Below are 26,500 nucleotides of genomic sequence, written 5' to 3' on the forward strand. Positions count from 1 at the left end.
ATTGGAGCAGAGGTGGAGTTGTGTAGGACTTTTTAATGTTGAAATGTACTTAACAGGGGATATTAACTCAAACTTTTATTTCTATAGGAGGTTTATGGAGACTCATCTAAGAACAATTCCAAGTGAAGCTTTTTCTAATCTCCCCAACATCTCTAGGATGTAAGTTCTGTTTTTGATATTATTCTTTTAGCTCTTCTATTAAAAATAATGTTTCTTCCCCTCCTGCAGTACTCTTGCACATTTGCTACCTCACCACTCACATTTTAGAACTGCAGGTAATTATTCAATTGTTTATAACCTGAATTGGCCATAACAAGGCATGCTAGGCATTAGTGGATGAGAACTTATCTATCACATCTATTTCAATAAAGATAAGTCTTTTTTTTTCTCATTAACAAAATATGAAAAATGTCTCCATTCATAATAAATTGCGTATCCTATTGCTGGAGTAGAATAAGTTTTTTTGTTTTAGCTCCCAGCATGATTTTTAACTCATTCTATTGGAGAATCTGTGGCTTTTCTAGAACAGGAATGATTTTTTTTTTCTAGAATTGGAATGAATTTTCACTAAAACATTAGTATTTTTGTGATGAAATGAGGACTTCTGTTGTGTCACTTCCTTTATATGTAAATGCACGCATGGATACAGTCCATAAATGGAGGCCAACAGCCTCTACACACTTGCCTCAGATCAGCTTTTGTTAACAAGTGGCTGCCTGCTTTTGTACTGCCCTGTTCATTGATGTCAGCAGTCTTGAGGCAAAGGTGTCCCAGGTTTATTAATTCTTGCTCTTAATCCTATATATGGCCAGTTGATGCAGGAACTTCTCTGGCATCTCCCAGTTCACTCCCTAGAATCATAGAGTCATGTAATTTGGAAGGGACCTGAGGCCTCTTGTCCAACCACCTGCTCAAAATTGGACCAATTATGAGGTCCAACCCTGTTGCTCAGGGTTTTATCCAGCCTGGTGCTCAACATTATCTGTGTCCAATGGTAACTAAATAAACCACCAGCATCAGCAAGAAGTCCATATTTTTATTTCAGCCTTTTATTACTAATGTAGTAATATGAGCCCTTCTTGTTATGCTTAACATTCCTTGCAAGTCTAATCTCCAGCTCAGCATTGGCTGAATTGCTGAGATGGACTAGTAATTAAGAATTTATGAAAATGGGGAGACATTGAGGCTTGCCTAATTATGTTTTATAATTTTACCCAACTATATTGAATTAATTACTTTCTAAAATCCTTAAAAATAATTTTTCTTAAATATCTGCAGCCTAATTCGGCATCTCAGTTTTATCACATAGATGGTGTATTGTTTTGGTTTTGTTGGGGGATAAGTTTCTCCTATGACTTACAGTATCATATGTAAATCTGATAAACTTTATTCAAAACACGCTTCTTTTAAATGTAAAAGGAAGTAATCTCTGCTTCGGCTTTGAATAACACTTTATCTGTTGCTTAGACGCCTTTCAGATTGCAAAACTCTCAAATTGTAATAGCTATGAATTTGTAAAAGTATAGGTGTTCATCTAAAGAATTAATTGAACTCTTCTCTTAAATATACCCAGCTTATGAACCAATGACAACCTTTTGCCTATACTGTTTGGTAGTAACATGGTAGCAGATAACCAGCAGATAATTTAGTGAAAAGGAAAGTCACATTTGCAAAGTCCTTATGGCCGTGAATGAGATAATAGGTGCTTTTTATACACCTTGAAATAATACGTTGACATCCGTGTCAGTTTATTTGGTTGGTGATTTCAAGGCTAGCTGAGCAAACTAATGTCAGTATCTTTTTCAGAATTATTCTTCAGAGATATTAACTGAATATAGAGTTTTACCTTCCCCCGTTCCACATTTACGCGTAGGAAAATAACTTATGGAATCATACATACAGCATGCATACAGTTGACATAGCAATAACCTATCTAAAATTATGACCTGACATGGTAGCGTTACATTCTCTCTCCTACCGTTAGATGAAACATGCCTGTTCTGTCTTCCGCTTGGTGCCAGGTGCTTCATGGTATGAAGGAATAGAAAAACAAAGACGCTCCTCCAGAAGGCATCAGTACCGCACTTCTGCTGTGGAATTCTTCCTGAATTACAACATCTTCTGTTGTTAATTTGCAAAAGCCTATGAAGAATAAAGATTTAAATTTCAGTAACATCAACGTCCTTCTGGATTTTTCTTATAGCATGATTACTACTACAAATCATGAAATGAACTCTCACATTCTTGTTAAAAATTTTGGCTTAAGGAATTAGTACCTAGATTTTAACTACAATTCTTTGTGTGTTTTTCTTGGCCTCTAATATACCACGCACCTCATTTGGTTCTCCCAGCCCATAACTGCCATTAGTAATGAAAACTACTAGATCATTCCTTGCTTTGTAAACTCATCTAGAAAATGTTCTGAAGTTTCAATAAGATGATAGAGACCATGTTTACTGTTCCAAATATACTGCATTGTTTTGCTATATGGTTTCTACTATACAGTTTCCACAAATTAACTTTTTTTTTATTCTCTGAGCTGAATAAAAGATTTAGTTGGCCTCTTTTACGAACCTTGTTTAAACAAGAATTTTAAAGCTACTATTCTCTTAAATTAATGTGTGTCTATGTACTCTTGATAACCAGAAGTAGAGATTGTTTCCCTTTGCCACAGGAATGAAACAAAAAGCATTTCAATGAAATGCTCAAGTGCAAAGCTAATTCCTATCAGAAATGCATCAGTGCACTCAGGTGCATATGCTTCATTCTGACAATAACAACACTGAAAAAAATGTTTTATAAGGCATTCAGATGCAATAGAAATTTCTCTTTTTTTTTTTTTCATCTTAATGTTGAAAAATCTTGGTAGAAAGGCTTTGCCTGGTATTTCCATCCCGTTCTGACTTAGGACAGGTGGAACATACAGTACTTTTAAGGTCAAACATAAAGAACTTTTTTCCTGGGCTCAGAGGGACTGAAGAGGACATTTGTGAGTATCTTATAGACACCTGCTGCATAGCTCCCCAAGCAGTTTTCTCCACAGCTTCTCCAAACAAGGCAGCAGCCCTGCACTGCACAGTTCCCTTTGCCAGCAGCCCCACACAGAGCATTAACATTTCTTCCGTGCACTGTATTTCTCTACACAATTCCTTTATCTTTCCAAATCTCCAGTACCTTTTCACACCCCATACACACTGCTCCTACACTGCACAGCAACTCCCCTGCTCCCCAGTGCCAGCCCCTATGCTCCCCTGAGGCACCCCACATCACTGAGCTGCCCTCCAGCAGCACAAGATGGGAGCTTCAGCAAGTGGCAGGCAGCAACACAGCACAGGACAGGGAGCACTGAGGCTGGAGAAAAACAAAGGAAGGTGAAGAGAGGGAGAAAGAAGAACAGTGAGGGCAGGGAGAAGTCCTTGAGGCTACTGCCATGGGCTTGTTTAAAATCCTGTGCTCTCAGGCTTCTTCTCAATAACGATTAAAGTTATTTAACTGCAAACAGACTTTCTCCAAAAGAGAACTTGTGCACATAGTGTTTAGGTTGTGGCTGTACTCATGATGGGTGTCAGAGGCATTTTGGAATCCTGCAAGTTAAACACAGCTGGTACAGAGAGACAGTGCCGAATTACCAGATGTCTTCAACTTGGGAATTTCAGCACACTTTTCCTCTCTTTCCTGGGTAACTCCTTCTGGTTCTGATTGCTGGGATTTTCTTGCATTTAAATGTGTTGTATTATGTGTCCATTAGCCAAGGCATTGGTTAGTTCAGAAGCACTTTGAACACTTGGAAGTAAATATTTATGTACAATTAATACTTTTCAGTTTGATATTTCTTTCTCAGAGGAGACTGCATGTTTGTGCATGTTCATCAAGTGTTGATCTAGGTGACACTGAAACAAATACCTGTAAAACTATGCATGTTATTACTGATGATGTTGTTTAATTAATATACACAATTATACCTGTTTACAAAGCAGGAGAATGGAGGTCAACATGCAAAGAAAATAAGCCATTTCCTTCCCACTTTACTCCTGCAGCTGTAAGATGTAAAACTGTAACTCAGCCAGCTCCAAGCCAGCCAGTGCAGTAAAAATGTGACATGCAGAGTGCTGGGAAGGGAAGTGGTGGTTGCAGGCGTGAGGGAGGGGAAGAGGAAACACCACCACCACCACTGTTGCTGCTCTTCTGCCTCCTCTCATACATGAGAAAAAGGTGCTTGCCTGCCTGGGGTGAGCTGACCCATGGGGCACATGAAAAGTGCTCTCTAATTCTCAACCCCAGCTGCTTGGCATGAGGATGCGATGTTTGCTCATTCTCTGGTTTTCATTTCATTTTCTGTCAAGCTGATTTATATACAGCTGTTTGCAACATAGAACAGCATTTTATTATCATTATTTGTCATTGATATCACCTATCTTTTGGTGTGTTAAAATGTAGGCTCTGCTAAAATGGAATAATTATTTTTTTCTGCAAAGACTGGAACTTCAGTTTCTTGGGCAGTAGGCATTTACTGCTTACAAGAAAAACAAAATTAAAGCATCTCACATATGCATCTAATGCTGCAATAATCTCAGATACAGACTGGAAATACATTATTGTATTCTCCTCTTTTTCTTTTCCTTCCTTTTTGGATCTGAAGTAGCTTTTTAAAAGTACTATTACTGTGGAAAGAGAATCCACTGATCATGAAATCTCTACTTGTAACTTCTGCTATCTTTTCAAACATTGCTGAATACATCTCCAAAATATGCAATAAAAAGTAGATCTCATGTTAGAAAAGTTAAAAATAGTTCAGGTAATATGTCTTTAGCTCCAGAATAGGCAGGACTTAAATTCCCTTGAAACAGTGAGTAGCATTAGTCATCTGCTGGTTGTTAAGGCATAAAATGCTCACAAAGTATTGCTTCCAATTTTTTAAAGCATTTCAAGTATTTCTGAAATATCCATTGAAATAAGTTAAATTTCAACTTTCACAAAAGTTCAACAAAAGAATAAAAAAATCTGATCCATAATACCTTTCATTTAAAAGCCCTCCTGAGTTAAAAGATCATACTTACATTTCTATTTAACAGATTTTTTTCTGTTTTGTTTACAAAGCACAACACAACCCAATTAGAATAAATGCAAAATTCCAGTTAGATAGTTAAGATCTGACTCTGGGTCTTTGAAGGCCTACTAAAGAGGAGGAAAAGCATATAATACTCTCTTTATTATTATATTTTACTCTATTTTGACATTTAAAATTAACTTCTAAGTCTCTTCTGGTCAATTTAATTTAAATTTAATATTTAAATTAATGGCCAGGTTGCTCAGGGGATGCATAAACATGCAAAATATAAAAAACTGAGTCAGTAACTTCAATTAGAACCAGATTTTTTAAAAATCTTTTGACGTTACTTTTGTACACACATGATCATGTGACATTCAGTTTGAGAAAAATATTGTCATTTTTTAAAACTTAAATGTTTCTTTTTACTTTCTTTTGGTTAAGTAGCAAATTAAGTAAAGATAGCAGTTAAATATTTTAATATAATAAATATAATGAATATGCAAGGCATTCCAATTATTTTTAAAGATCTATAGATTAGAAATATTATGTGAATTGTGATTAGAAAAGTAAATAAAATACAAGAATACATCATTTAAATGTTATTCCAGTACTGATCAATTTTAAAACATTTTAAAAATTTTGAGATTTCGAATCGCATAATCTGAGTAGTAATGCCAATGTTACTCTGAAAGTTGTATTGCAGCTTTATTCAACACTTCAAAGCCTTTAACAGAGTAGTTCCAACATTACCATATTCCTAGTGATGGAGAAACTCTGAAAGGATGTTTTTGTTTTTGTTTTTTTTTTTTTTACCACATTCAGTAGATCACCAGCAGTATAATTGCTACTCAGTCTAAACTGTTTTGTAAATTAATATTTCTTAAGCTTGTTGTTTTGTTTTGCTTTGGAGCCACATTACACCTTATACCCTTTATGACATTCACTGTGTGGCTAGAGTTTCTTTCTAAATTCATGTTACAGCATATTTTTTCCTCAGCAATTAGTAAATCATTTGCCCTGATGATAGAGAAATTGTGAGAACTGTTGCAGTGATGGCCCAAGGACCATCTTTGTGTCTTTCCTTTTTTTATTCATGGATGTAGAAAAATATGCCAATTTACCTGAGAATTAGGTCTCCTTAGAGAACACTAAGGTGATCTTGGTTCCTTAGAGAACACCAAGGTGAATACCAAGTGGGAAAAGAGAAGGAATATGATTCTAAAATGTGAAATCTGAATATTTAGTACTTATCACATTGCTTTTTTTTTTTTAAATGGTAGTATAGTATACATCTAGAACATCAGCCCAAATTAAAGTCCTGTTAAAAGTTCCTTTGTCACACAACATCGGTGCCACCTTCCATGAGGTGGATGAGAACAGAGAGGAAAAATAAAGTGACTTGTTTAGTACTAGCCATTGCTTGCCAAGGTCAGTGACTTGTTTCTTTTTTCTGTTTGCTGGTGTTTAGCTATATCTCCATAGATGAAACCCTTCAGAGTCTGGAGGCCCATTCCTTCAACAGTTTAAGTAAAGTCACTCATATGTAAGTACTGCAGTTAATTAAACATAATTAAATGAATGCAGTTGTTCGAATAAATTTCAAGGTGTATGGAGTAACATACAGGTTGATTTATGAGTTGTCATTCTCTTCTCCTTTGCAGAACAGGATTCTTTTTCTCATTTTCTTTCTCCGTACTGTGGAGAAAGTCTGTTTTTTTTTCTTGTGCTTTTTTAGTTCCCTTGCTTTTCCATATCCTCCTAAGTGTAAGAAAAATATGTGGGACTGCACTGCAAGCTCTGGCTTGGTGGCAAGTTTATTTGAACTGGCAACTTAAGAATTGGTTCTGTCAAGTTACTAAACATACATGTAAGTGTAAAACAGTAACATAAGCATAAGAAGTGAAATTGGAAAGGCCATAGCACAGAGCAAAATGGCACTAGCAAGAGACATGAAGAGTAACAAGTAATCATTCTGGAAGTGCACTAAGTAGAATATAATAGTATAGCATAGTATAATAGTATAATAACAAAGAGTATTTGTCTGGTTATTAAATGGAATGGGTAAAGGTTTCTGACAAGTTTTTATATTTTTTGTTCTTATCAGTCCTCACAAAAAAAAAACATAAGTGCAACTAACATCAAGGACAAAGGGAAGAGATACCAACTTAATATTCTTTAACTTCTTCTTTGCTTATTCTTACTTGAGATTTTCAGATTGTGTCAAACAAACCTAACATTAGAATGTTTAAAGTCCTGTATGAAACAAAGTCAGCTATCTTTGAGAACTTGCAAAGGATGAGTGAAAGAAAAGAAAACTTTCTTTTTCAGAAAAGAAAAAAGGGCAAAAACTGGGTCTGTCTTCTAAAAGAAACTGTGATGAAGGCAGATTAACTTCAATTCCTGAAAAAAAAAAAAAAAAATCTGGAACCAGTAATCAAACTAATTGTGTAAACACAATACTGTGAAATGAAATTACAGCTACATGGATTTAAGAACAAATCAGATCAGGCTATCCTGCAACAGGAAGAAGGTGTCAAAATTACAGTACTATGGCTTTTGGCACTATATGGTACAAGACTGCACTATAAAAAGGCTTGCAGAACAAGGCCTAACTGAAATAGTACTGGGGCAGATATAAAAGTGGCAGGATACCTGCACCTAGAGAATTCTTGTCATTCAGCATTACCCTGTCAAAATAAGAAATTAATATACTGAATAGGGCTTCACAGGATCCATCCTTCACCTGGTTCTCTGATCCAAATGAGGGCATAAAAAGTGTGTCAGTATCAAAAAGCTCATATAAGCTGCAGTTTGGCACATTTTGGAGATTTTTGTTTGAAGAGACTCCATGGGAGAGCAATGCCAGTCATTAAGGGTCCAGAAAACTTTATCTGAAAGATAAAGTGTCCAAAACTAAAATAGGCAGAGGCAGATACATCTTTTAAGCGTATAAAAGGTTGCTGCAAGGCATAAAACTACTATGCATTTTTCACACTGACAAAGCAAAACTAATAATAAAATTAGATTAAGGAGCAATCTAGAAAAAGCTTTCTTATGGTTGGCATAAATAAATACAATTGCTTTCCTAGGGAATTTGTCTTTGTCACTGGAGGCCTTTAAGTCTGTAATCAGAAACTCCATAGGTCTATTTAACCTTCACTCAGAGAAAAAGATTGAACTAGGTGATCTCTCAACACTGCTCTATTTTCTATACTTCTTTTGCATTTAATTTATACATTATGAAACAGAAGGGTTAATAAAAATAAAGGAGATAATATCATTACTCTTACTGTAGATAGAGAGCAACTAATGCTGGAAAAGGGAAGCATCTACCCTACAAATCCCTGGCAGATTAAGTTAAGAGTAGAGTCCAGGATCCTGAGACTTAGTTTAGTCCAATAACATGCTCCTTTAATATTCCTGAAATGGTGTCACAAGAAAGCTTTAGTGTTATAACAGTACTTATCTTTGGTTTGAATTTAGCCAGTCTCTTCTTTAAATTGTTTTTCCAGGCCCATGTTACTCATTCTCCCTTCCTGTTTCAAAGTTGTTGTGTCTTTAGGATTTCTTGTTTAACAAAAAAACATTTAATGAAACACTGGCATCCCATTTTATAAGTAATGGAGTATTTGGCACTATACACCTGTGGTTCACCTTATTAGAAATTAAAGACAATAAAATACTCTTGGGCCATCTCATTTCATTGCAGAGTTCTTCTATGCAATACCCAGGGTTGTATCATATTTTTTTAAATTATATGAATATAAAGTTTTCCTAAGAATGGCTTGAGGAAAAGAGGAACTAGCTGGTTAGATAGCTACTATTATTTCTGTATTAGATTCAAAGTGAAGAATGGATTAGAAAAGTCTACTTCAGGATAGTAATTCATAACACAAAGGATCTCTTTCAAAGGGTAATGTAAGCCTTTGCATATAAAGGACACTTCCCTAAAAACGTGCATCTTGAAATGTGACTACTTTAAAGGAGTGGTAGATGGAGCTATGGTGTTTTCAGTGCCTCCTCTGGCACATAAAGGCTCCTCTGGAAACCCTCTGGTATTCTACAGAATGTTTCAGCACCAAGCACCCAACCTATTGTAAGGCACTACATCCACACCCACCCTACAGGCCTTCTCTCCCAGAAACCCTGTCAAAGCACACCAACAAGGTTTGAAGCCAACACATTATCACACTCATGTCAGATCCATGGCCTGCATGTGCCACCCATGATGCTGCAGCCTGTGTAGGAGTCAGTGGAGCTCAATGGTAATTACACCTTCTTCATCTGTGGTACAGGCTCTGGGGAGGGCACAGTGGGGAGGAGTTATCCTCATTTGTTATAGAGGGTAATGTAAGACTCTATTTCTCACAAGGCACTACCAAAAAAAAAAAAAAAAGAAAATGTACATAGACAAACTATATACATATAATTATGAAAGAACCATAAATACTTCAAGACAACACACCAGAACCAAAAGCTTACTTGCAAAGGCAAAACCCCAACCTCTGCAGCTATCCCATGAAGAAGGGCTAACTGTACTACTCAAAAGCATTTATACACTTTTAAAATCAGTTTGGAAGTACAGCACACACATTATTTAATCAGAGAGTACACAAATATCTGGCAAATTAGGCAGTTGAATATAAACAGAAAAAGAAAGCTATTTATAAATTTGACTATTTTTCTCAATTGCTTCCATAACTCCTCTGATTTGTTAACACTTATTGTTGGGTTTGATTTACTTTCCAAAGAACAAGATTATTTAGGGATAAATGTATGTCTTGTGCTATGCATTTGTTTAATGTTCTCCACTTACATAGTTATTTTCAAACTATTATTGCTAAAATACTGGATAAAGAGTAGCACAGGATATGTTCAAGGAAGTTGAAGTTACTCGAACAGTTTTGAAAAGAAGTCATTTCATAGAGGTTAGCTTTCATAGGTTCATTTTTCATGGACTTTTCATAGAGTACGGTTTTAAATAAATAATCTTTTTACCCTAACTTAAACTTATATACACAGTTTAATTTTTAAAACATTTGTTTTTCTACAGAACTTCATATGAGAAAATTTAGTGTTTATGGAAAGGAAGAACTAATTGCTTGGCTTGAGTCAAGTGTCATGTGAATAGGCATCCTGTGTTTGTCACCACTTCATGCCAAGCCTGTTAGTGTGCCTCACTTTTCATCTTAAGCACTCCGCTTTCCTGGTCCTTGTTCGGTTCTGCTTCTGTGCCTCCATTCCGACTTTCTGTTCCCTCCAGACCTTAGCTGGATGTATGCAGCTTGTCCATATTCCCCTACAAGCAACTCTGAATATATATATATTTATATGAACCTAATCCATTTGAGTGCTGAGTAACTTCTGCAAAATGAGGATACTGATCAACTGCTGTGTTTTAATGAGATGGATCTCATTTCAGTTGTAATTAATAGCCACTCTTTTATTAATTTTTCCCCAGTGATGGGGATTGTTGGTCTAACAATATTTTATTTTTCCTTATTTTAGTCATTACTGTCTCTAAGTATACCTGCAAGACAAATTTAACATGTTTACAAATTCAGGACTGTCTTTCCCATACAGTGACAAAACTGTATTGTAGATATAAATGTGAAAGTGCCAGATGAGCAATGTCTCTGGGTACATATCTTACTAGTGTGTTGCAGCTTGGTAGCATCAGGCTTGAGAGCTTTTGGAGCAAGGTCTTTTTTCTCAGGAAAACATTTTCATGTAAGGAACACCAGGAAAACTGTTTCTTTTCCCTTTCCCTGTGTCTCTGCTCACTCTCCTCATCTCTCCCTCACTTCTCCACAACTCCTCCCTACTCCAAACGCTCTCTCCTCTTGAACAACCACATGAAAAGCCCTTTGAGCATATGGGAGTAGTGCCAAAGGTTGCGGTTCAAGTGGCTTGCCCTTGTACATGCAACATCATTTAGAGCTTGCAGGGGCTGCTCTCCATCTCTGCACTGGTCAAGTGCTGGGGCAGCTCCCCCAGCCTCCAGGCAAATGCTGCAATTCTTGCAGCCAGCTCAGGGAGCCAAGTCATGGCATATCAGGCTGCAGAAAGGAGATATGATTTTATAGAAGGGTCAGAGAAGCAACTGGAGAGAAAGGTTAAAGAGGGAAGAGCTGGCCCTAATAGGAATCTGAATAAAGGGGACTACTGTATACCTGCAGTGAATTGCAGGGCACTGGAACAAGACCTGTGCAGAAAAAAAATCTTGTTAAGAGCTTTTGTCTGGAGGTGGGGAATAGACAGGCTAGAGCCTGAGCCAATTTTTTGGAGCTAGTGATGCAAAAGCTTGACAGCTGTGTGCAGGTGGAATGCCACAGACAGCTCAATTTGGGGGGACTGCAGCTAGGCTGCGCAGGGAGAGGGAAATGTGGAAGTCTATGTACAAATCATAGAGACCAGGGAAGCTATAGACAAAGTAAATCAAAGTGGAGAGCGGTCTAGTTATTTTAAGACAAAGAAAACAGCTGACTTAAAACATTTTAGAACTGCTGACCTAGATATCCTTATTATTCATACATGTTTCAGCATAGTGGCATTATATAGAGACTTTGCTCTGATTTGCAATAGCTGAGCTCTAGTCTTGAACAAACTCAGGGGTGTGTCAATACTGCAAGGCAGGTATGAAAGATATCTGGTAAATTAATTTTAGAAGCAGCATAAATATGTGAATGTTTTTCCTTTTTTAAATTCATATAAGACGTGAAGTCACTTATTAACTTTTCTAGGGTTTATTTTGCAAACTTGCAGCTCATTAACTAATTTGTCAGACTAATATTCAAATGATTATTAGTTTCAGTTTTAGATTAATTTTGATTTGGAACTGAATACTTACGTCTGCTCATGAACATGAATAACTATAAATAACATACTTATAAGTGTTAACACAGGACTGTAAGTATGCCACTAAGTAATTTTCTCTGCACGTGTTACTGACACTTTGAGGTTTTTAAAGTAATTTCTTTAAATAGCAAAACTTAAGTGCTATTCATGGACAGTAAGATTTTGGTTTGATTGTGAACCTAGCACATTTTTAATTACTAGTCTGAGGGCCAGAAATGAAATGTAAAACTTTGACTTTAAATCACACATAAGCCAAGTCTTAATGGTTTTACGTACTTTTTAAAAGTAAAACAGAAGATGAATATTTTGTATTGTAATTTTCAGTAATTTTATGAGTGTTCCACAGATAATTCTGTTATCTTAAGGGTAGATAGCATCAGCCTTCTTTCTTATTAGCATTTCTAAGTAATTTTAGTTAGGACTGTGAAGTGAAAGATTTGTCCAGGACACCTTTCACCGCTCTGTGTAAGTGCTCAGCAAGGATACCTATTAAATATCTTTTTCTGGTTTTTGTTTTTTTTTTTTTTTTTGTTTGTTTTGTTTTGTTTTTTGTTTTAGTATATCTTTAATCATTTTGTTCCCAGAAATACTCAGAATTGTTACATTGCTGCTGGGCACAGAATTTAAGCCCTGTATGCTAAGATTAAATTGTATTTATATTGTGTATCAAAGTTCCATTTCAAAAGTCACCTAAAGTTGGTTCTCGTAGGCACTTATATACCAGGGAATTAGCCTGCCAGACATTTTTAAGTATATACTTTGTCTGTCTCTGTGTTTTAGGCAGCTAAAACTACTAACATTTTTCTCAGAGCTACTTTTAAAAGGAACCTTAAGTTTCAAAATCTGTGTTTCAATCTTTTCAGTTCACTGATTTAGAAAAGATTACCGATAGAAATACAAACCCTGTCTAATGAATCTACTGATAATCAACAATCTTTTCTTCATTTTTGGAACCTTTAGAAGTAATCTTTAAACCACAGGAGTCTTTTGATTACAATTTGAAAATTGCTATCACATAACATTTAGGCACCTTTGAATGTACTATTCATGATTGATTCACATAGAATAAATTATGAAATCTATCTTGTGTATCACTGTCCTGTTAGCTTGTGAGAGCAGAACTATTTAATAACTTTCATTACTTCATAAGCTGCAATGCTGATGGAGCTACAGATATCCTTTAAATCTGAGGTTTTAGAAAAGATTCTTTCCAGTATTGTGATATTAATGATGTTTGAGTATGCAAACAAGGACAGTTTCATGAATAGAACTAAATTTGAAGATCTTTCTCTTTTTCATGCATGTGAAATGAGAGGCCACATATTCAGCCAGTCAAGTTCAAGAAACACATTTGACTGGACTAGAAGCAGAGAAAAATGAAGTTTTCTCCTGATTTTTTTTGTAAGCTTAACATTCACTTGGGTCAAATCACTTTTTCCCTTTTTATACCTCTCTAACCCTCTTTCTCATCCATTTTGAGAAGAGACTTATGGGCAACTGTTTGTCGAAAGTGCCCACAATGGGCACTTTTCATCCTTCCAGAAAATAAGAAACCTCTATAATACAACTTGTAGGACAAAATGCAATTATAAAAAAACATTATATTTCAAAGTACACTTCTTCCCTAATCCCAGCATCACCAATTCAAGGAAATGAAACAGCAATGGCATAAGCCTTTCTTCATTGTTCAGTGTATATATTGATTTCCTCACTAACAGTCTTTAAGCTTTTCTCATATTACTGTGCCAAATGTCTCATCTGGCAATTTTAAATCTTTTATTCACAGATTAACTAGTATTTCATTTTGCTCTGTTAAACAGCACTTGCCCTCTTTTGGCCTAGTTACTTAATAAAATCTGCTTGGATCTCATCGCATTATTCTGTGCTTCCAATTTTAGTACCATCTGCAGATTTTGAAATCTTACTTTCAATACCCTCTTCCAAACTGCAGAGTACTATGAATAGAAACAAGCCAGAACTCAATGACTCTATGGTACTCCAATGTATTATCCATTTCCAGACTGAATGTTGATCTGAAAACTCTCTTCCCCTGGAATACATTTGGTCCACAGCAAAGGAATATATAGCCAAGAAGCTCCTGACTCCAGCTTTTCAAATGCAGCCAGTGATGAAAAAAACATTGTCAGTTCAGATCTGTGGAGCAAATTCCACTGTTGGAAGTGTGATTGCTACATAACTAATAAAATAATTTGAGAGAAGCAAGAGACTGACACAGAAGATTTCTCTTAATAGCAGAAACAGTACTGTTCAAAGAAGCTAACAGACACAAAGAACATTTGAATACGTTGCTCTAATAGTAGTATTACAGATATTAACTGAATCAGTTTAACGTGCAAGTAGAAGCTAAACCCTTGTCTCCCTACCACGTTAACAGTAGAAAATGAAGGCTTGGAAGATGGAGAACTGTTTTCTCAGTAAAGCAGCATACGTAGAAGATAAAGTCTTGGCACCGGTCTCCACATACTGATTTATCTATTGTCTTACCCTTTCCCACTTTCATTTCTCAGATAACTTGGTTATAATGATTTTATTATGTAAGAATGATTCCAGTCGCAGAGGTGTTCTTAAAATCCAGCTTCCTGATACCCTATGTTGTCTAGGCTGATCACTGCACTGCCAAGTAACCCAAAGCAAAGGCATGCTAATGCAAGTACTACTGGTTTGCACCATGTCTATGCCCACTTTTTGGCCTGACCTAAGACCAGAACATCACCCACAAAACCCACACCACCATGCCACCCATTTTAACTTTCATTTTAACGTTGCTAGTTTCTGTTAAAATAAAGAAAGAAATGATTAGTCATAATTATCAATGTGCTAACATTCCCCCTTTCTTTACAGTGAAATTCGAAATCTTAGAAACTTAGATTACATAGATCCAGATGCCTTTAAGAACCTCCCACTGTTGAAATACCTGTAAGTATTTAGCATCTGTAAGTTGTTGGCACTTAAGCCTTACAGAGAACTCTATTTTTTTTATTTTATTTTTTATTTATTTATTTTTACACAACAGTTTATTTGCATTTCATTTTAGAAATGGTTGCAATGCTTTTCCATGTTTATTTTAATGACAGAACATCAGCTATAATAAGTGGTTGGAACTTTAACTACTTTTGCAAGAAAGGAAAAGGTTCACAAATTCATCAGTAGTTTTACTATTCTTGTGATCTATTAAGTGCAATACACAAATTTTTGCCTGACCACATTCCACAGCTAGTATTCTGCTAATGATGGTGCTGTCATACTATATTTATCTAGGGAATACTGTGAAGAGAGATATAACAGAAATTACACATCTTTTCTATTTGCTGGATATTTATATAGGGTTTTAGAGAATATCCATCAGCTACATGTGACAAATAAGTCTATATCTGATTTCATTACTTCTATGGTAGAAAGAAATCCTTGGGGATTCTCTATATCTATATATATATTCTCTATATATATGAGGAGCAGCACAGAGTAACCAAACCACAGAATTATAAAATTATTGCACGGGAAATAGAAGAAGAGAAAGATTATCTTCTGTAATTTTTAGTAATGTTCAGAAGACTCTGAAAAGAGTTGTGTGCTTGTGGTGGGGATAGCAACAAGGAAGAAAGACTTCCCAGATTTTTCCTATATATCAAAAGTGATTAAAAAAAAAAGAATGTAATCAACACTATTTAATTTCAAAATAGTTTTAAAATTTGAGAACTGTATTTCCTGAACCCTACAGAAGTTCAGAAATAAGGGGAATTAACTGTATTCATGTTAGAAGACAACATTTTTTCCTTTTTAGAGGTATTTCAACAGCTCTGAGCCTCAATGAAAGACAGAGGATTTGGGGCCCAGACAAGAGTCTGAAGCAGCCTTAATCTCAGAAATGTGCACTAAGTTGTTTTGTTTTTTTTTCCTTCCTACTTACTTCACAGGCTACTTCCCCCTGCACACCTACTTATCTGCATTTTATTCTGTGTTTCCATCTTTTAGATTCTATCATTTACCATAAATTTGGTATTCTGATTTATTTTCTATTTTATTCTTCCATCATAATATTTTGGAGAGTTGATTTGGACAGTGAATTGATTGACAATAAAGAAATACTGATACTGCACTGCTGAATGATTTAAATACACTGTATGTCTTTATCTGGTGATCCCCTACATGTAATTCTTTCTCCTCTCTCTGCTTTAGTGGTATTTTTAATACTGGACTCAAAGTATTTCCTGACCTCACCAAAATCTACTCATCTGATGTGAACTTTTTACTGTAAGTATCATGGTTAGAATTCTGCCATCCTCAGATCCCAAGAAAACCAACTGTAAAGGCTTACATTTTAGAGAAAAATATCAAATACGCCTGTCAAAGTACTTTTCCTCAAGCTGTAGTTCAACGATCATTAGTATCAAATCTGGAAAATGACAGGTCATCTAGCACTATAAAATTTGACCTGGATGAGACACACAATCACATCTCTCTTAAATTACCCAAAGAACATGATACATAATTTCTATGGGCCTTTTGCTCTTATTTTGTTTTAACGCTGGCTGTGCAATAGCTGAATTAGCCTGACATCAGAATAGTATAACACATGGGACGTGGTCTAACATGCAGCCTGCTAACATGTAGTCAGCCTGTCAACATCTTTCTGACAAATTTGTGCTGGCATGGTGAGCTTGTGGTACACATTTTCAGATACTAGCATCCACTAATGTCCCACATTGTTGAATCGTAACCTCAGCTGGCTATCTGCTTTCTTTCTTTTGAGTACAGACAGCTCAAGAGCAGGAGAACTGGAAAATCTTTAGAGCAATTTTTTTTTATCTTTACACTTTTAAAAAAAGCTCAGTGTTGGCCTGAACCTTAAGGAAGGCTTCACAAGAAGAAAGATTTTAAGGAAGCCTTCACATTTTGGTGAAGGTTTATTTTACCCCAAATATGTTGCTTCATACAACTCATGTTTTAATACAGGAAATCCCAAAACAGAAAAGGAGTTTAAAAAAGCAAATTACCAAAGCTTAGAAATAGAGTTTCTAAGTCTGTAACTCAGGAGCACCTTGGTTTCATGACAATGAGGTCAGCTCAGGCTGGCACAACATGCGTTCATCCATACCTGCAGCCCTAAGAGTACTTCTGAACATCCTAAATGTCTGTGCTGCAGCAAATACCAAAAAGCCTTGGAAAACCTGGGAGGCCACAGCACAGCAAGCTGTACCTTAGCTAATTTGCACTACTTCCTCTACATTAGCCCATCACAGGCCTCCTTTAAGAGCCTGAGTTCACCGCAGGCTATCTGAATTCACACTGCTCTTACTACACCACCAGTATAGTCACAGGCAGACACCCAATTTTGGTGTCAGTTTGGGAAAAAAATAAGAGATCTGTGCTGTAAGAAACTAGTAGGAACTAACATCAGGCACTACCACTCTTTCTTTTAAGAACCTACCTGCACTGTTGAAATTTAATTATTGTATCTCAGTGCTTCTGGACATACATTACCACGCCTCAGACTGTGGTTGATTGTTAATGAGCTGCTAACACTAGGAAGAGCCCTGGGGGTCCGTGGGAAGAGCTAGCAGTACCTCTAGCACAACAGCAATCCTATGTATAAATTCACATCCTCAGCTGATGGGCTCCATTAGTCCCGACTGTAATATCCTTATTTCATAACTGCAACAAGCACACTTCTCCCTTCCCTAACATCATAAGGCTTCTTCAGGGTCCATCACTGTTCCCCTGTACGTAATGACTGCAGCACACTGAGGAAACTGAATATGGATATCCACTGTAAGTGGATGCAGCAACCTCCAGAATAGCCTTTTGTGTCCGTAGACATTGATGTAATTCTGGTAGCACCAATGCCTCTCGCTAGTTTAGGTATTCTGAATTCCTTTCTTTCTCTCCTACTTGCAGCCACCTTCCTTTCCCTTACTTCTCATACTTCTGCCCTTACTGCGATGGATAGTAAGTCTTCTTTCTGTTATCAAAACATCAGACAGCAGCCTGCAAGTACCAATCCAGCCAAGGCAGAAAAGCCTTTCACCCGTAAGCCTCCTGTGAACAAAGGGTCACATCTTTCCTGGAAACTATTTGGCTTTACTTTAAGAAAACACCCTTAAGAGAGAGTGCCTGTCTCCTTTCTGTCACTCACCTGGTTTCACAGTAGTTGAACAAGGTACATATCTTCTTTTAGAGTCACAGCATAAGCCTATATGAATAGATACTTTGCTTAAATATTCTTGCCTAACCTTACTTATATAGTCACATTTTAAGCACAACTCTATTATCCCACTGAACAAGCAAAGCACAAGGAGTGATAATTAACTACTTTTAAGCAAGACTTCCTAGGTGGAGCCCTCTCTTATTAACTGCAGTCCTCAGCTGAAAAGAATTGTCCTACTAGCAAGCTTTGCTAATTTACTTGAGTTTGCTCACACGAAGCACTCCTACATCACACTAAAACCATTTACTTTAGCTGAATTTAAGATCTCTTCTCCTGCCCACCCTTCACTGCTTCAATGGCTTGAAGCAAATTGCAGAATGGCTTCTTGGAGAAAGGGAGTGCAAATGTGGCAGGGGTAGCGGTGGTGTATATCCCATTGCTATCCTTAAAGGTATTTCAGAAACAAAGAGTACTATCATTAAAAGAGCAAGTGTTTCTTTCCATTTAGAAAGCAAACCCTATTTATTTCTCTGTGCCTTAACCTACAATTTGAGCCCAAATTCAGGGTTGCAATCAAGCCAAGAAGGAGCAGCTCAGATGAAGACTTGCAGGCTGGTTAAAGTATCTCAGTCACTACCTAGGTGTTGCAGTCTCTATATGGTAGCAGCGTTCAGCTGGAAGAGGCTTGACAGCTAGATGGGCTAAGTAAGAGGTTATTGAAAATCAGAGGTATTATTCTAGAAGGTAACTTGCAGAGAGGTGATTGGTGGAATACCGTAGGTGTTGTTGCAGTGCTGCAAAGTGGTGTTCTGAGTCAAGTCAGAAAGAGCCCCATGTAGGGCCACCAAGGTGATGAAGGGTCTGGAGGACTTTTCCTATGAGGAAAGGCTGAGAGAACTGGGACTGTTCAGCCCAAAGAAGAGAAGGCTCAGGGTGTATCTTATCAATGTCTATAAGTACCCGAAGGAAGGGTGCAAGGAAGACTGATCTAGACTCTTTCTAGAGGTGCCCAGTGCCAGCACAAGAGGCAGCAGGCACAAAGTGGAACACAAGAGGTTATGACTGATCAACAGAAAAGACTTTATTGCTGTGCAGGTGACTAAGTATTCACACTGGTTGCCCAGAGAAGCTGTGGAGTCTCCCTCCTTGAAGCTCTTCAAAAGTCACCTGGATGTGGTCCTGGGCAACCTGCTTTAGGTGACCCTGCTTGAGCAGGGGAGGGGTTGAACCTCCAGAGATCCCTGCCAACCTCAACTACTCTGTGATTCTGTGAATGGTCATTGTCCCCACTGTATTCATGGTATGCCGGGTGCCAGGTGACCCTCAGAGCTGGAAATGCTGGCTGTTTTGCTGAAAAGTCTAGACCTGCATTAAGCAAGGAGATTTTACTTCCCAAGGATCTTCTGAGACTAGAGGTAAACCTTGTACTACCTCCTGCTCCATAACCTGAAGATGCTGTTTGCCTTAGCTGTAGGCCTCTAGGATGGAAATCTGAGTTAGCTAGAGCTCTGAGTGAGATATATTTAATCTGAAGAACTACTAGGGAGATCCTCAGAGATCAAATGGGCTTCAGCTTAAGCATTACTGTGTTGCGAATTAAACCCTACTCTTACTATATAGAGAGAAACAAGAAATAAACAGGCTATATGAAACAGAAGTAAAAGTTCATACAACCATTGTGTCTATGCTTCCAAGTGAGTAATTTGGCCTCATGGACACTGACAGAAGTGTCCCAACAGTGCAACTTACAAGAGCTCAGCCCTCCCAGTGACAGCAGCACTTAACTGAAGCGTCCTGATTGCAGATGCTCTTAGCCAAGAGATTACTTCTTGGAATGACTCTTACACTAAGTGAAAACAGAACTGGATATCATCAATGTTTAGAAATGCCTATCTTGAAATTGCCGGTGTATACTTCGATGAAAAATAATCTTTTCACTTCTATTATCAAGAAAAAGAACCTATTCTTGAAGAATAGTAGGCTTCTAAGTGATATATAAAGTATAGCTGGGGAAAAAGTGTTCATTATATCAGTATTCACCTTTGTGGTTGTCCTGGTTTCAGCTGGGATAGTCTTCTTCCTAGTAGCCAGCATAGTGCTATGTTTTGGATTTAGGATGGAAATAATGTTGATAATACACTGATGTTTTAGTTATTGCTGAGCAGTGCTTGCAAAGCCAAGGACATTTCTGGTTCTCATACTGCCCTGCCAGCGAGGAGGCCAGGGGTGCCCCAGGAGCTGTGAGGGGACACATCCAGGACAGCTGGCCCAGACCAACCAAAGGGAAGTCCCATACCACATGGCATTGTGCTGAACAGTAATATGAGGGGAGCTGGCCAGGGCGGGGGCTGCCATTGCTCAGGGACTGGCTGGGTGTTAACTGGCTGGTAGTGAGCAATTGTGTTGTGCATTGCCTTCTTCCTCTTTCTCTTTTTTTATTAAACCGTCCTTATCTCAACAATGACATCTTGTATTTTACCTGTTTTGATTCTTTCCCCCATCCCACTGCAGGGGAGTGAGCAAACAGCTGCATAGTGCTTAGCTGCCTGCCTGGTTAAACCACAACAGTGGCCTATAAGCAACTTAGAAGTAAACACTTGTTTAGAAACGTAAAGCAATCTGAAAAATGCCAAACCAGAATAATTTGTGCTGGAAAACAGCTACTGGTGAAATGAAGAATGAAGATAGTTGTAGTACAGTTCAGTGTTAACACACATGATATGCACAGGAAAGGAACAAAATTGTTCTTGTCACATGAACTATTGTTAGGACTTCTCAGCTGATGTACATTATAATCTGGCCTTAATAGATCATGTCTCATCCACAAGAATGTCATCTGACAAAAACAAGAATTTGCAGAATATTTCATTTTCCAGACTGTAATATGATTCAGGAAAAAGCAGGAAAGGGACTATCAGACACTTTTGTTTCTGCCAGCTTTTTCTCCTCTCCATTTTAGTCATAAGTTTTGTTTTTTCTTTGTCTCTTTATCACAACAGAGTTTTGCTCTGAGAATACAAATTTCTTAAGTATTTCTTTTATTAAGCTTACTTCTTTATTAAAGCATTTCTTAAGTATTTAAGAAATGACAGACGGTGAAACACTCATTTGGACAAGAGTTGAGAAAATTAATTAGGTTAGATCACACAGTAAATTTTTATTTCACTTGCGTTAGATGCAGTTCTGTGAAGTGAAATGCCTGTCCTGAACAACGTATTATCTGATGGCTCAGCCGAGCATAGCTAAACAGCAGGATCTCAACTCTAAAGTCATTTGGGTTGACTCCATTGACATTGCAGCATTATTTACTTTGTTAATTCTTTGGCTTTTGGGAAAATTAATCTGTCTGTGCTGTTAACCATGGGATTCACACAGGCTGGCACACCTCACCAGGACTTTAAAACCCAACTACTTCACAAGCTCACTTCCTGACTGCTGGAACCTACTTGATTCTTTATCATCCCACTTCTGACCGTAGGTGTAACTAAACAATTATTCTACACTTTTATTTATTATCAAGGCAGAGAAGAATTAATAACAAGACTGTTCTGGAGAAGTTCTATTAGGCAGATGTTTGACTGTGATGTTTTGTCTCCTTTTCCAGTGAAATTGCAGATAATCCTTTCATGACTTCAGTGCCTGCAAATGCTTTCCATGGGCTCTGTAATGAATCTCTAACCCTGTAAGTCCTTCCAGTTTAAGTCACAAGGCAATTATTTTGCCTTGGTCTCTCAGGCACATGGTAATGTTAAAAAATATAACTTGGTTCTACTCTCTAAGTAGTTTGTAACAGAGAAGCATCATATGTAGTATCCATAATCTAGTTTGCATAAATCCTCTACCGTGGCAGTAATTTGAATCAAGCTACTTTTCTGTAAACTGGCTTACTAAAACATTCTTGCTCTGGTATGACAATGGCAAGAAATGATTATACTGGTGAAAATCAAAGGCAAAAACTTTTAGTTTTCCTTCTCTAAAGCTACAGTATGGTTAGAATTGTCTTTAACTTTTTTGCAACCTAAGTGGCATATATTATGAAAACTAATGGGTGGCAAGTGCCAGAAGTCCTATTTAAGAGAAAAAATGTTTAAAATTATATTTAAGAATATAAGAATTATATAAGAATATAAGAATTATATTTAATTCAGTTATGCAAGTCATACTCGATGTGAGCCACAAAAAAGGACTGAGGAGAGGGGAGAGAAAATGACTGTAATAAGTTAGGATCTCAACTAGGGAGGGCAGTACTAAAAGGGTAAAGAATGAATTCTAAATAAATTAGAAATATTCACACAGGCCTTAGAGTAAAAAGGTACCTATATTGTATGCATTATTTCCTTAATCGGTCCTTGCAGAATTCCGTTTCCTTGTTTTTACCTTGGGAGTAGGAAAGCTATGGCAAGACATTTTAGTCTAGTTCTATCTTTGCTGTAAAAAGAAGTAAAAAGATAGCACAACTGCCACACAGTATTCTTAATTCTACAAGAATGCTGCTGGGCATCTGCTTGACCTTGCACTATAATTGCTACTTCTTCAAGATATTAAAATTAACTCATCCATAAATGTGCTGTTGCCAAGGAAAATGATACATAAGATGATAGGTATTCAGTTATTGAAGCATCCCCAAAATACACTAATTTATTTTTATTTTTTTGCTTGCAGCAAACTCTACAATAATGGTTTTACCAGCATCCAAGGCCATGCTTTTAATGGGACAAATCTAGATGCTATGTAAGTAGCAGATCATTTTCTTCTTTCAGGGAAAAAATAAAACAAACTATACAAAAAACACAACTATAATTAATACTGTATTCTTGCTGGAGGCTCTCAAATGCATATCTTATTCTAATTGTTTTTAAGGAGCAAAAAAAAGGATATTAATTTCAGCCAGCAATAAAAATATGGGCATTTTAATGTCTTTTGCAGTGTGCTTTGAGTTATTTATGAGCTGTTAATACATATATATATATAAAATAATGGCAGGTAATTCTACTGTAAATTTTGTTTAACTTTCTGGCTTGAAGCTATAATAAAATAAATTATGATCAGTAAGATTTCTAAGACTATTTCAAATACAATTATGCTGTTTTACCTACAAGGCAGTTTATTTTAACAACTGTAATACTGATAATGGTAGCAGCCGTTTCACAGAAATATCTTACCTGAAAAAAAAAAAAAACATAAAAAATAAAAAAGTGCTGGAAGCAATTGAGAAGAAACAGTCATTTGCACTAGAAATGAGATGTGCATGTCCAAAACATGAAGCAACCATTCCAGCTTTCCTTTCACCTTATTGTAGTTTCTGGAAAACAACTATCTAGTGATTAAATATCCTTTTTACACTGTTCCCAAAATAATCTTAATCAATCATTAACACAAAACACATCTCAAAAGATTTCAGAGGCTCCATTCGATTTGGCAGAGCTTACTCAGCTCCTACAGAGGCCTGACTAGAATCTGATTGGCAATCTATCTCATGAGTTAAAGAGCTTTCTTCATTGTGAGCTCTTAAGTTAAGCAGAGAGGTATGAGGATACACAATTATTTTCAGTACTTCTTTATTTTAAATAGGACTTTAACTGTATAAAAAAGTCTGTAAGACCATTTTTCACATGGTCTGAATCTTTGCAAACCACCTTTTCTTCCTTAACACCTTAATTTGAAAAGATTGAAATTAAACTAAAGAATCGGGATAGGTCTTATTTTACTCACTTTAGTTCAGTTATTTCATATGAAAAAGAAGTTTTTCATGATGACATAGTGTTTGTACTAGTGCCTACAAAAATCACAAGATGCAAAGTATGGCTAAATGAATTCAGTGTCTTGACCAAATCCTGCTAATCTGTATATGAAATGCTTAATACCTTTCTAAGTATTAGCCAATATATATGAACTGTGCAGCTCTTCCACTTTGACAGTTTATAGATGATTTTGTAGAAATTTTTCTTTTTGCTTCTCTGGTAGTGTGTAAGGACTATTGTTTCTGGTCTTACTGGAATTTTCCTTATTATTATCAAGTGAAAATGTATTTTTATGCGATTCAGGGGCTCAAACATCTGCTTTATTGAATGGGTGGAAGTAGAAAAGGAGAAAACACATACCAGGTTCTGCAGATACTGCTTACTTTTTTTTCAGAAAAAGTTTATAAGTAGTATTTTTTAAGTGAATCTTTCCAGAGACTGGTTATGATGTGCTAGTTAAAAGCATTAAAGACAAAAAATATATACTAAAGAATTAAAAATAGGCTTACCTTCAGGGCTTTGTCTACCAGCAGGAAAAATGGTTCATTACAACAAACAGTTTTCTCCTAATTAAATCATATGACATTTACCTAAAGCAAAGCACTACTCCAGATTTACAAGGCAAACTAGGGAGCAGAACATCAGTGATGAAGTCTTTATCTGTTTGATAAAATATATTGAAATTTCTAAACTAATTTTCTGAAGTAGTTTGATTACCATATGCCAAGATAAGGTGTAATTCTGTTGAGTGCAAGCTTGGAGACTTGTTGTTTCTAACAGCAGCATTAAGTTAATGCAAAAGGCAAATATTTCATTTTCTGTATTCTGACATTTCTAATTTGAAGTCCTGTTTATCTAACGCTGAACTGCAAAGAAAGTAGCTGTTTTCCTCTGCGTCTGATGCAAGGCCCTTTGGACTAAATGTAATGAAGAGTGAAAAAGAACAAGAAAAAGAGATTTTAATGGGTTTTGAACGATGACCTCAAGGAAGAAAAAAGGCAAAAAAAGGAAAACATTGGGATTTTTTTTTTTTTTTTTTTTTGAGAAATCATTCAAAGATTCCATATACCATCTAGAAATTTTCAGAAATTTTGGGTATCTCTGAGGATACCTTCTACAACATAGCATGTCTTTCAACCACTCTTGCAGTATTGACTTATGTAATTCAATGAGGTGAAAACAACTAACACAGATATAGGTGTGCAGTTCTGCATAAATGATTTCCTGCATCATATTAAATAATGGTGCTACCTACTAAATCTTCTCATTCAACAAGGATTTGTGTTTTAGAGCAAGCCACAGTATATAATATATAATAAAAGTATATAATTGTTGTATAAAGGCAGGGAAGTAAAGAATCATGAATGAAGAGGTGAATACTTTTACTGAACAGTGTTCATCTGAAAATTGAATCCCTGATCTAACACAACATTAAGATACAGTTTGAACTGTGTCACTTCTGCAGACTTTCTGCAATGTGGTGCTCCTGCACCAGTGTTTATTTCTGCAAGGAAGGAAAGACGTTTCTTAAAAATATAGTTCCAGCAAATGGCAAAATATATTTGACATGAGCTAAAGTACTGAAACGGAGAGTGTGCAATCACAAAATCTAATTACAAAAATAAACTCCAAAGGAATATATTTACTTTGGTATACACTCCCAGGGATCATTTATAATGGTTGGCTGAGCTCAGAGTCAAGATAAGCAATGGTGTGGTAAAACCACACGATGAATCCTTAATATTGCTAATTTACCAACACACGTCTTTTGTCTGCTCATCATTTAACCTTCATTTCATAAACCAACAATATTTAAACAGACTAACATGTTTTATGTCCAGAACCCATTTAATGTTATAGTGCTGCTCTGTAAATGTGTGGCCAATGTTGTTTTGTGGGTTTGTTTTGTTTTTTACTCCCTGTTTGTTAAAATCTATGGGCTTACTTTAAAACCAGAAGCTGAAATAAAACTGTAACTTTAGTTGGTTTTAACTAAGTGATCCTTTGGAAGAAAATGTTGAGAAAACTCCCTTCTTCTCTAATCTGTTTATTCGTATTCCATCACTCCTTATGCTCATAAATTGGTTGTAGGACTACAGTAAACCTTGTCACTGAAATAATCTAGCTTAAAAAACAAAACAAAACAAAAAAAAACACCTTGAGAAAGCTGTGTCCAGCTACAATATAGGGGATGGCATAAATAACCTTGGACTATGAAAGAAGAGAAATAAAAGTTTTTTAAACACTTTCTGAAAAAATAAAGGTATGTGAAACTATATGTTAGTTGAAATAGCTGGTCAGCACTTTTCATTCGTATCTTTAACCCCCAGAGGAAAACACAGTTTTAGTAAAAATATTTTGTAAAAATATCTTTGGACCTATTGGCATTTTTCAGTTTTTCATCTCAGTTGAGGAGTTTGAATACTCGGTTGTCGTGGTTCCGCTCGAGTGGGCAGCCGAGCTCCACCACAGCCGCTCTCTCACTCCCCCTCCTCAAAGAGGAATGGGGAGAAAATATGTGAAAAGGGCTCAAGGATTGAGATAAGGACGAGAAAATCACGCAATAATTATTGTAACGGGCAAAACAGACTCAGCATAAGGAGATAGTAAGATTTATTGCCTATTACTAACAAGCGAGAGAAGTGAGAAAACAAAGGAAAAAGCAAACCAAAAGCACCTTCCCCC

The 26,500-nt window shown here is 36.5% G+C and overlaps 1 protein-coding gene across 3 annotated transcripts in view; it reads left to right on the forward strand.

Moving 5' to 3' along the window:
* The window catches only part of TSHR (thyroid stimulating hormone receptor), a 69,845-nt gene that overhangs the window by 22,344 nt on the left and 21,001 nt on the right, over nt 1–26,500 (forward strand). For 2 of the 3 annotated variants that reach the window (XM_082761662.1, XM_082761664.1), the window contains exons 2-7: nt 88–159; nt 6,519–6,593; nt 14,771–14,845; nt 16,106–16,180; nt 21,679–21,756; nt 22,737–22,805. In XM_082761662.1, the coding sequence (XP_082617788.1) occupies nt 88–159; nt 6,519–6,593; nt 14,771–14,845; nt 16,106–16,180; nt 21,679–21,756; nt 22,737–22,805 (444 nt within the window). The remainder of the gene's footprint in view (nt 1–87; nt 160–6,518; nt 6,594–14,770; nt 14,846–16,105; nt 16,181–21,678; nt 21,757–22,736; nt 22,806–26,500) is intronic. The other variant, XM_082761663.1, reaches the window with a different exon arrangement.

Source organism: Aythya marila (genome assembly GCF_965140915.1).
Source record: "Aythya marila genome assembly, chromosome: 5".
In the NCBI taxonomy this organism is placed as follows: Eukaryota; Metazoa; Chordata; class Aves; order Anseriformes; family Anatidae; genus Aythya; species Aythya marila.